This window comes from Coregonus lavaretus (genome assembly GCF_964263955.1).
Source record: "Coregonus lavaretus genome assembly, chromosome: 15".
NCBI lineage: Eukaryota > Metazoa > Chordata > Actinopteri > Salmoniformes > Salmonidae > Coregonus > Coregonus lavaretus.
Window position 1 is genome coordinate 39,865,334 of NC_140002.1, and position 12,638 is coordinate 39,877,971.

General features: G+C 43.9%; 1 protein-coding gene across 1 annotated transcript in view; it reads left to right on the plus strand.

Annotated features, from left to right (window-relative positions):
* Positions 1-12,638, plus strand: part of LOC311142880 (leucine-rich repeat and calponin homology domain-containing protein 2-like) — a gene marked incomplete at its 5' end in the record, with an annotated part of 50,839 nt that overhangs the window by 14,719 nt on the left and 23,482 nt on the right. Inside the window, 2 exon segments of the mRNA XM_084178586.1 lie at positions 6,525-6,669; positions 12,378-12,504. Of these exon segments, the coding sequence (XP_084034712.1) occupies positions 6,525-6,669; positions 12,378-12,504 (272 nt within the window).

The following is a 12,638-nucleotide window of genomic DNA, read 5'->3' on the forward strand; positions in this document are numbered from 1 at the left end:
TATCACGGTGTCGCCGGCGATAACATTAGCTAACATGGCAACCAATGCACCGGTGTTGTATCGAGGTGTTACCGGTAGCTAGTAATTTGGCAATTTTCTTCTACCCTTCCAGGATTATATTTCAAGTAGGATAACAGTTTACACGAGATAACTAATATTGGTAGTCATAAACACTGAGGGTACAAAACGTTAGGAACACCTTCCCAATATTGAGTTGCACCCCCTTTTGCGTTCAGAACCATTCTTGAGATCCCAAGGGAAGCTGTTGAGCGTGAAAAACCCAGCAGCGTTGCAGTTGTTGACACACTCAAACCGGTGCGCCTGGCAACTACTACCATACCCCGTTCAAAGGGACTTTAAATATTGTTGTCTTGCCCATTCACCCTCTGAATGGCACACATACACAATCCTTGGGCTCCCGAGTGGCTCAGCGGTCTAAGGCACTGCATCTCAGTGCTTGAGGTGTCACTACAGACCCCCTGGTTCGATTCCAGGCTGTATCACAACCGGCCGTGATTGGGAGTCCCATAGGGCGGCGCACAATTGGCCCAGCGTCGTCCGGGTTTGGCCGGTGTAGGCCGTCATTGTAAATAAGAATGTGTTCTTAACTGACTTGCCTAGTTAAATAAAGGCTTAACAATCATTCTTTAACCTGTCTCCTCCCCTTCATCTACACTGATTTGAAGTGGATTTAACAAGCGACATCAATAAGGGATCATAGCTTTCACCTGGTCAGTCTGTCATGGAAAGAGCAGGTGTTCCTAATGTTTTGTGCACTCAGTGTAGATGTCGCTGTGATACAGTCTACTCAATGGGGAGAGCATGAACGGCAACAACCCTGGGACACAGTGTCCCTCGCTCCCGTTTTCCAAGCACTGCTGTCCCACAATGGCGTGGGGAATAGCTACTAGTGTAGCCAATGTCAGGGGGTAACTCTTGCAGTAGTTCAATGGTAAAGTCATCAATAAAACTGGCTGCTACTGCGGCCCGTAGAACGAGGAAGTAGCCAGGAGCCAATAGAAAGACTGGGCGGGTTTTCCCTGGGCGGTTCTTGCATGGTCAGGTAAGAACCGTCCAGGACGCGGGTCGCAGTCGGACCATATTGAGCGAAACCGGTACAGGGGCAGGCAGACACTTTAATTACAAGAATCATAAGCATAATGCACTTTACTGTTTGTCCTAATCATGGTTTTAGCCTCCTACAAAATAGGACGTTTTAAGTGAGGTGACCATGTACAATGTTCAGCTCGGACTGATGCGACTAATTCAAATCAACGGGTCGTTAAATGCGACTAAATGGTCGCAGTCTGGAGCCCTGCTTTGGTCAGGATTATTTTTCATACGTACTAAATCACCTAAAAACAGAGGATGTAGGCCAAGGTGGTGGTGATTAAAGAGGGCTGGATATTGCATCTCTGTTGGGGTCCACTGTCCCCAAACAATGCTGTGGGCCTGTTTTTCTCCCCTCATCCCCTCTGGCTATTGAGGAGTAGAGCACTACATGCAACCATTTGCAGCTCTGTCTCTGGAGAGGTGTAAGTGATACATCATCAGTTTGGGGGACAGGTTGTGAGTGGGAGTGATATAGTGTGACACGCCATCTCCCTCTCCTCTCCCCTCCATCTTCCAATGAGAGGGTGACCCTGCTGTGGAGAGATGGTCCCTGGAGGGGTGACGTGGGGCAGGGGGATTATACCCCCTCTGGTACACAGCTGAGCCGATGGGTACCTCATCGCCCCTTTCCATCATGAGCAGCCCCGAAACACAACCCTCCAATTGAAAAGCTGTGAAATAGGCCACGGCAGCCACTAATGTGATTTCTCTACTTTACAGAAACACACACACACACACACACACTCTAACCAGTAAGGCAGTATCAGGGGTTTGTGTGTGTGAGCCCACCACCATGAGGCTAGGTATAAGATATTGGTGTATTTGCCTGGCTATCTCTGATGTAGCCAGGCAGGCCAGGGTTATACAGCAGTCCTCTCAGGCATCATGTGCCCCACCTCTATGGCTGTGCTGTGCTGTGTGGGATAGGAGGTTGAGGATCAGAGAAGTCACTGTCACATGGGATTCCCATCACTCCCTCTCCCTGCTTGTCTGTCTGTCTGTCTTACACATGCCAAACCTAAGGACTGTGTTGCCAGGTCTAGAACACTGCTGGTTTGATCTTTGTTATAATGATTATCACTAACGAAGATGCATTATGTAATTATTAGAGCAATCGTTTCTATGCTTGGAAAGGATGGGGTTTAGCTTAGGTTGAGGAACTGTTGTCTGCTTCTCTTCCTGTGTTGCTCTGAATGATTCCTCTTGGTGCTGTGAAAATCAATGGGACTCTAAGAAATGGAGCACGCAGGAAGGGGATTTCAGATACACATAGAGAATGGGGAGCGAGAGTTGTGGGTAATGTAGTTTGGTTTGGGGACACCCCTTGCCCACGTTGTGTGGGTGCTGGCTCTACACTCTATATCCCAGATGGGCTGAAATCTAGGCCAGCTCTGATTGCATGCCTGAGCTCATCTCTCTCGCTCACTCTTCTTCTCTCTCACTCTGTCTCTATCTCTCTTCCCCCGTCTCTCTCATATGCGTGCCAGTCGTATGCTGACCTCACTGAATGGGCTGCTGTCTGAATATTTGATGAGGCGCCCAGGTTTCTTGCAGGCAGGAGTAGAGGAACAGGGCTGGTGCTGCTGCTGTGAATGACTGGTGAGAGGCACGAAGGGACTCCTTATCTATTATGGTAACCACTAATCCTCATGTTGTGGAATGGAAAATCACACACTCCAGACCCTAGCTGATTTAACTGCCATTCCTTCTCACTGATGAAGTGGGCGAAGTTCACCTGTCAAGGATAGTGAATTAGCATGAATTATTCTACAAGGGCACTGACTTAGATATTATTTTGGAATAAGTGTAGGTATATTTCTTGAGGACCTATCACACTGACGTGCAGATTGTGTTCCCTGTGCTACAGAGTCTTTGATGTGGTGTGCATGCTGACATCTCTGAGGAGGTTATTGGGGTTTTGTCACATTTCATTAGTTGTGTGATGTGTTAGACTGAACAGCCTGGCAGGTCTCAGTGTGATGGAGAGACAGATCTGTTGGTCTCCTCAGCTCAATGTTGGATCTGTACCTTTGTACCTGACTGGGTGCTTGTGTTGTTAGTGGTGGCAGTTGTTCTGTGGAGCAGGGATGTATCTCCTCTCAGAATTCTCCCATCCCACTGCCTCTGGAATGGAATTAAACACAAACACTTCCTTATGCAAAATGTCTCCCACACAGTTAATGCTGCAACATGTAACAGGCTTGCTCAGAGACAGTCCTCTTATGTGGAGCCAAAACAAGCTAGTCATATCTGTTTCTCTCTGAACAGAGATAATTCGTGGGCATGTGTGCCTCAAGCTACGAAGCTATGATAGAGAGTGGGTGACTGACAAGTATTGATGTTTGTTGTGTTCCCACTGCCTTTAATGGCTTGTCTGCCATGTGAGATCTGACTGGACGGTTGCCCCAGGTTCCTCTTATTCTCATTTGCCTGACTGGTTATTCCCAGAAAACCTGAAAGAAAGTGGAGGAGATCAAATTGGAATTCATCCTGATCGGGCTTTAACTGAGCTTAAAGATGTACACAAGAGACTCAGTCAAATATCTGGATTTTAGATTTTTGAAAGGCAAGGATCCATTGGGCATCTTTATGCAGTTTTGGGTTTAGTGATGAGAGAAGAGCGAGGCCATTATATCAGGTAGGCTGCCAAGGCCTGTGAGTGGCCTAGAGATAAAGCTTTAGTCCTGCCGTATCTGCCCTCTAATTAAATAGCCAACGTTGTTTTGGCAGCCAAGATTACACCCTCCTACTCACCATGCTGAACCCTCGCCCCTACACACAGACACAGGGCTGAGGCCAGTTTATTAGACTGCTCAGGAACCAACTCCCTCTGTATTTGAGGAACTCAACCTTTGTTAAAGTTTCATTTAGAAATAAGTTGTATCAGCACAACCTCCTTCCCTCCTTTGCATGCACTACTGAAGCAAACATAGAAATACATATAAATGCATATACACACACGTCCCCTCACATGTGAGCATCTTGCAGATTCAGTTGCTTACCGCTCTGCGTGTGGTTGCCATGGTATCGGTAGCCAGGACCTTCAAATAATCCTTCACGGAGTACTGCAGAGCTCTCCTTCACAGAGTGGCCTGTGCTCTACAGCAGAGCCCCAGCCTCAGGGACACAGCCTCTGCTGGGTCCCCAACAACCTGATGTTCCGGTTTTCAGGGGAAATGGAAAGAGAGCCTGTGACGCCACTTTCACCTTTTGGACGTTAACAAGGCGACACTCCATCTTAACTCCTCCACATTTACTGGATTGGTTGAACAGTGCAGAAGAGAACCTCCCCCGACAGTTTATTTTCTTCTCGTCAAGACCAGTACGTAGAGGATATAGTTTATTTTACGCCTGCTACGTTAGGTTAGGGACACACAGGCAGAGACTAGACTACTGATTTGTGGGATCAGATACAGATAGGTCTCTTACCTAACAGTCACATTCACAAGAAGATACACTATATTTACAAAAGTATGTGGACACCCCTTCAAATTAGTGGATTCGGCTATTTCAGCCACACCCATTGCTGACTGGTGTATAAAATGGAGCACACAGCCATGCAATCTCCATAGACAAACATTGGCAGTAGAATAACCTTGCTGAAGAACTCAGTGACTTTCAACATGGCACCATCATAGGATGCCACCTTTCCAACAAGTCAGTACATCAACTGTAAGTGCTGTTATTGTGAAGTGGAAGCGTCTAGGAGCAACAACGGCTCAGCCGCGAAGTGGTAGGCCACACAAGCTCACAGAACCGGACCGCCGAGTGCTAAAGTGCGTAGCGTGTAAAAATCGTCTGTTCTCTGTTGCAACACTTACTACCGAGTTCCAAACTGCCTCTGGAAGCAACGTCAGCACAAGAACTGTTCGTTGGGAGCTTCATGAAATGGGTTTCCATTGCCGAGCAGCTGCACACAAGCCAAAGATCACCATGCACAATGCCAAGTGTCTGCTGGATTAGTGTAAAGATCGCCGCCATGGGGCTCTGGGGCAGTGGAAACGCGTTCTCTGGAGTGATGAATCACGCTTCAGCATCTGTAAGTCCAACGGACAAATCTGGTTTTGGCGGATGCCATGAGAACACTACCTGCTCGAATACATAGTGCCAACTGTAAAGTTTGGTGGAGGAGGAATAATGGTCTGGGGCTGTTTTTCATGGTTCGGGATAGGCCCCTTAGTTCCAGTGAAGGGAAATCTTAATGCTACAGCATACAATGACATTCTGGACCAGGGTTCCCCAACTAGCAGCCAGAATTTGGCCCGTGGGTGGTTTTATTTGGCCCCCCAAGTTTGTTGTACATAAGACTGTAAAAACACCAGGAAATCAGCTCCAAGTATTCCCACGCATAATAGAGAGAAGTGGTGGTATACAAATAATAATAATAAATAATAATTGGTGGATTTATATAGCACTTTTCTACTAACTGAGGTACTCAAAGCGCTTTACATAGTAGGGGGAAAATCACCTCATCCGCCATCAATGTGTAGCACACACCTCACTGATGCACGGCGACCATTTTTGTGCCAGAACGTGATATATGCCAATTAGGAATGAAGGGGATGATTAGGTGGCCATGATGGAATGTGGCCAGGTTGGGAATTTAGCCATGACACCGGGGTGAACACCACTACTCTTACAACAAGTGCCATGGGAATTTGAATGACCACCGAGAGTCAGGACACCCGTTTTAACATTCCATCCGAAAGACTGCACCCTACGCAGGGCAATGGCCCCAAATGTAATCAAGGTTTGAAATTATGTTTTAGTCACTTATTATATATGTTTGGGCTACTTGCGGTTCATTTGCAGTCTAAAAACATTGTTTTTTTACTATGTTCCGGCCCCACGACCATCCACTTAAGAAATAATTGGCCCACGGCTGAATCTAGTTGATGATCACTGTTCTAGACGATTCTGTGCTTCCAACTTTGTGGCAACAGTTTGGGGAAGGCCCTTTCCTGTTTCAGCATGACAATGCCCCCGTGCACAAGGTGAGGTCCATACAGAAATGGTTTGTCGAGATCGGTGTGGGAGGACATGACTGGCCTGCACAGAGCCCTGACCTCAACCACATCGAAAACCTTTGGGATGAATTGGAATGCTGACTGCGAGCCAGGCCTAATCGCCCAACATCAGTGCCCGACCTCACTAATGCTCGTGGCTGAATGGAAGAAAGTCCCCGCAGCAATGTTCCAACATCTAGTGGAAAGCCTTCCTATAAGAGTGGAGGGGGCTATAGCAGCAAAGGGGGGACCAACGCCATATTAATGCCCATGATTTTGGAATGAGATGTTCGACGAGCAGGTGTCCACATACTTTTGATCTTGTAGTGTACGTACAGTACTGTGTATATAGTCGCTGTGTACCCATGACCCTCACCTGCTGTCTCTCTCTTTCCCTCCCCCCAGATCTGTCGAAGAACAGGCTCACAGAGATTCCCCCAGAGGTGTGTCTGTTTGCCCCCCTTGAGTCCCTCAACCTATACCACAACTGCATCAAATGCATCCCAGAAACCATCATCAACCTGCAGATGCTGACCTATCTCAACATCAGGTCAGTGATGACTCATGGAGCACTGTGGCATGATCTGTTTACCCAATGACCTCATACTGTTTGATATCACCATGATATCACCAGGATAGAGGAAATACAAAGGCCCATATTTAGGTGTTCACAGCAAAGAACCCACGGGGGGCCAGTATGAAAAATAAAAAATAATGTATGCACTCACTTAACTGTAAATCGCTCTGGATAAGAGCGTCTGCTAAATGACTAAAATGTAAATGTAAAATGTAAAGATATTGTTATTCTTGGATTCTTTTTACCCCCTTGAAATGGTCAAATAACGCAAGCATAGATGGCAATGGCACCGATTGGCCTTTAGGTGGAGCTGTTATAAGCAGTCTCACTTAAACCCTCATATCCACCGCCCATTTTGACCTAGAGACTTAAAATGTTGTACAGTTGAGGTTGGAAGTTTACATACACCTTAGCCAAATACATTTAAACTCAGTTTTTCACAATTCCTCACATTTTATCCTAGTAAAAATTCCCTGTCTTAGGTCAGTTAGGATCACCACTTTATTTTAAGAATGTGAAATGTAAGTATAATAGTAGAGAGTGATTTATTTCAGCTTTTTATTTCTTTCATCACATTCCCAGTGGGTCAGAAGTTTACATACACTCAATTAGTATTTGGTAGCATTGCCTTTAAATTGTTTAACTTGGGTCAAATGTTTTGGGTAGCCTTCCACAAGCTTCCCATAATAAGTTGGGTGAATTTTGGCCCATTCCTCCTGACACAGCTGGTGTAACTGAATCAGGTTTGTAGGCCTCCTTGCTCACACACGCTTTTTCAGTTCTGCACACACATTTTCTATAGGATTGAGGTCAGGGCTTTGTGATGGCCACTCCAATACCTTGACTTTGTTGTCCTTAAGCCATTTTGCCACAACTTTGGAAGTATGCTTGGGGTCATTGTCTATTTGGAAGACCCATTTGCGACCAAGCATTAACTTCCTGACTGATGTCTTGATGTCTTGCTTCAATATATCCAAACATAACAATGGTATTATGGCCAAACAGTTCTATTTTTGTTTCATCAGACCAGAGGACATTTCTCAAAAAAGTAAGCTCTTTGTCCCCATGTGCAGTTGCAAACCGTAGTCTGGCTTTTTTATGACGGTTTTGGAGCAGTGGCTTCTTCCTTCCTGAGCGGCCTTTCAGGTTATGTCGATATAGGACTCGTTTTACTGTGGATATAGATACTTTTGCACCGGTTTTCTCCAGCATCTTCACAAGGTCCTTTGCTGTTGTTCTGGGATTGATTTGCACTTTTCGCACCAAAGTACGTTAATCTCTAGGAGACAGAACGCGTCTCCTTCCTGAGCGGTATGACGGCTGCGTGGTCCCATGGTGTTTATACTTGAGTACTATTGTTTGTACAGATGAACGTGGTACCTTCAGGTGTTTGAAAATTGCTCCCAAGGATGAACCAGACTTGTGGAGGTCTACGATTTTTTTTCTGAGGTCTTGGCTGATTTCTTTTGATTTTCCCATGATGTCAAGTAAAGAGGCACTGAGTTTGAAGGTAGGCCTTGAAATACATCCACAGGTACACCTCCAATTGACTCAAATTATGTAAATTAGCCTATCAGAAGCTTCTAAAGGCATGACATCATTTTTTAAAGGCTCAGTCAACTTAGTGTATGTAAACTTCTTACCCACTGGAATTGTGATACAGTGAATTATAAGTGAAATAATCTGTCTGTAAACAGTTGTTGGAAAAATTAAGTGTCATGCACCATGTAGATGTCCTAACCAACTTGTCAAAACTATAGTTTGTTAACAAGAAATTTGTGGAGTGGTTGAAAAACGACTTTTAATTACTCCAACCTAAGTGTATGTAAACTTCCGACTTCAACTGTACAGTCGTGGTCAAATGTTTTGAGAATGACACAAGTATTGGTCTTCACAAAGTTTGCTGCTTCAGTGTTTTTAGACATTTTTGTCAGATGTTACTATGGTATACTGAAGTATAATTACAAGCATTCCATAAGTGTCGAAGGCTTTTATTGACAATTACATTAAGTTTATGCAAAAAGTCAATATTTGCAGTGTTGACCCTTCTTTTTCAAGACCTCTGCAATCCGCCCTGGCATGCTGTCAATTAACTTCTGGGCCACATCCTGACTGATGGCAGCCCATTCTTGCATGATCAATGCTTGGATTTTGTCCGAATTCGTGGGTTTTTGTTTGTCCACCCGCCTCTTGAGGATCGACCACAAGTTCTCAATGGGATTAAGGTCTGGGGAGTTTCCTGGCCATGGACCCAAAATGTTGATGTTTTGTTCCCCGAGCCACTTAGTTATCACTTTTGCCTTATGGCAAGGTGCTCCATCATGCTGGAAAAGGCATTGGTCGTCACCAAACTGTTCTTGGATGGTTGGGAGAAGTTGCTCTCGGAGGATGTGTTGGTACCATTCTTTATTCATGGCTGTGTTCTTAGGCAAAATTGTGAGTGAGCCCACTCCCTTGGCTGAGAAGCAACCCCACACATGAATGGTCTCAGGATGCTTTACTGTTGGCATGACGCAGGACTGATGGTAGTGCTCACCTTGTCTTCTCCGGACAAGGTGTTTTCCGGATGCCCCAAACAATCGGAAAGGGGATTCATCAGAGAAAATGACTTTACCCCAGTCCTCAGCAGTCCAATCCCTGTACCTTTTGCAGAATATCAGTATGACCCTGATGTTTTTCCTGGAGAGAAGTGGCTTCTTTGCTGCCCTTCTTGACACCAGGCCATCCTCCAAAATGTTTTGCCATACTGTGCGTGAAGATGCACTCACACCTGCCTGCTGCCATTCCTGAGCAAGCTCTGCACTGGTGGTGCCCCGATCCCGCAGCTGAATCAACTTTAGGAGACGGTCCTGGCGCTTGCTGGACTTTCTTGGGCGCCCTGAAGCCTACTTCACAACAATTGAACCTCTCTCCTTGAAGTTCTTGATGATCCGATAAATGGTTGATTTAGGTGCAATCTTACTAGCAGCAATATCCTTGCCTGTGAAGCACTTTTTGTGCAAAGCAATGATGACGGCACGTGTTTCCTTGCAGGTAACCATGGTTAACAGAGGAAGAACAATGATTTCAAGCACCACCCTCCTTTTAAAGCTTCCATTCTGTTATTCTAACTCAATCAGCATGACAGAGTGATCTCCAGCCTTGTCCTTGTCAACACTCTCACCTGTGTTAACGAGAGAATCACTGACATGATGTCAGCTGGTCCTTTTGTGGCAGGGCTGAAATGCAGTGGAAATGTATTTTTGGGATTAAGTTCATTTTCATGGCAAAGAGGGACTTTGCAATTAATTGCAATTCATCTGATCACTCTTCATAACATTCTGGAGTATATGCAAATTGCCATCATAAAAACTGAGGCAGCAGACTTTGTGAAAATTAATATTTGTATCATTCTCAACTTTTAACCATGACTGTATGTAGGTATCTTCCCTCATGCTGAACAAATTTGCCTCAAGGACCAATAAGGTCCGTCAGGATAGATTTGGCTGTGAAAACCTTGGAAAAATGTATTCTCATGAACCAAAAGTCAAAATAACACCAGCAATTATGTAGGCCCATGGTACATCTCTTAACTTAGTTTGAGAAAAGCTAAGGGATTGGTTAAGAGTTATTGATAAATCAAGAAATCAGATTTTACATGTCCATTTAAATCCTTTGTGAATCCACTTCACAATGGCCTATCAACTTGAAACCTTTTAGGTTAATCAAAGACATGACCATGATGAACCATGTTATATCTTACAAAATGAGGAAACTATTAACAATTCACTTTTTTACTATGTAACACTAACGCTTAGAATAATCATAAAACATATTTTTCACATGGTCTAAAAGTCAGATTCACTGCAAATGTGGTCTTTGGACTCATTACAATAGTCCCTAAATAAAGAGTTTGAGAAAATAACGTTGATGCATTCAAATATAGCCACACTATACCAGTAGATGCATATTAGCACATACGCTAATATGCTAAAAATACTTTTAAAAATCTTCTTCTCAATAAGTCATAAGACAAAATGACACCAAATGGTATATATCTTCACTTAGTTTGAGAAAAGCTACGGGATTAGTCAAAAGATGTCTGAGTTATTAACAAAAATCTGATTTTATGTGTCCATTTAAACCAGTGGCCTATCAACTTGAAACGTGTTGCTATCACGGATATCCCTAAAATGAACCACACTGAATTTGGGATTGATATCTTTAAAAACAAGAAAACTATGTATATTAACAACTAATTAATTGCATATGTAACGCGAATGCTCAAAATTATCTGCAATCATCTTCTCCTCGGGCAACATACGTCAGATTCACTCCAGATTTGGTATATAGACTCAATGAATTAGCCTCTAATAAATTTGAGAAAGATAACCAACCTACAGTACTAGACTAAACTTCCTTTTATTGCACACAAAGAAAGACAAGGAATTGCAGTCAGTTTTGGAATGGGTGGTCAGTAGTAAACTGGTCCTGAGAATCTCTAAAACTACTTGGTGTTACCTTAGATTGTAAACTGTAATGGTCAAAACATAGATTAAATGGTTGTAAAGATGGGGTGAGGTCTGTCCATGATAAAGAGATGCTCTGCTTTTTTGACACCACACTTCAAAAAGGAAGTCCTGCAGGCTCTAGTTTTGTCTTATCTTGATTATTGTCCAGTCATGTGGTCAAGTGCTGCAAATAAAGACCTAGTTAAGCTGCAGTTGGCCCAGAACAGAGCATCACGTATTGCTCTTCATTGTAATCAGAGGGCTAATATAAATACGAAAGGTTGAGGAGATACTGACTGCACCACTTCTTCTTTTTATAAGAAACTTTTAATGTGTTGAAAATTCCAAATTGTTTGCATAGTCAACTTACACACAACTCTGACACACACACACTTACTCCACCAGACATGCCACCAGAGGTCTTTTCACAGTCTCTAAATCCAGAACAAATTCAAGAAAGTGTACAGTATTATATGGAGCCATTATTGCATGGAACTCCATTCCATCTCCTACTGCTCAAATGAACAGATAAAAAAACTGTTAAAGCACTACCTCACAGCCCAATGCCTCTCCCCTATTTGATCTAGATATTTTGTGTGTATGTATTGATATGTAGGCTGTGTGCCGTTTTTAAATGTATGTAGTTCTGTCCTTGAACTGTTCTTGTCTATTAATGTTCTGTATTATATTTCATGTTTTGTGTGGACCCTAGGAAGAGTAGCTGCTGCTTTCACAACAGCTAATGGGGATCCTAATAAAATACCAAAAAAAGATAGTTGCTACATGATAGAGTGCTTGCTTTGTTATCCAACTGAGCTTGTGTCCTTTCTGTCATCCTGTGAACCCCGTTCATTGCTGCTCACGGCTATATTCAATTTTATTCTGCTTCATCTCAGGAGAAATGGTGTTCCCCTTTCAGGGACTTCACAGGATCAAGTAGCAAGAGCATTTCCTCTTTCATAGTATGAGAAATACACTGGGATGTTGTTTTGTAGATGATGTCTATATAGTACTGCTGATTTCCCAGACACAGTTAGATAGCAGTCTCCTCTGTTTCACTAACATTATTTTAACACAGAGGAGACCTTTTTGTTGCTTGATCTTTTCCTGATGTATCCAATGTTATACTTGCACACAGGACAAAGCTTGAATACTGACTATAGTGCGCATGTGTATTTTGTGTTTCTGTAGCCGGAACCTTCTCTCAACATTGCCAAAATACCTGTTCAACCTCCCTCTCAAAGTGCTGGTGGTGAGCAACAACAAGCTAGTGTCCATCCCAGAGGAAATTGGGAAGGCCAAAGAGCTGATGGAACTGGTGAGCACTGGCCCAGAGCTCATGAGTGTGGGCGCGTGCGTGTTTTTCCACATGCATGTGTACCTGGATTTGTGATCTATGTCCAGTTATTTGTAGGCCTCTGTATGACAGCCAGCTCTCTGTCTCCCCCTGTA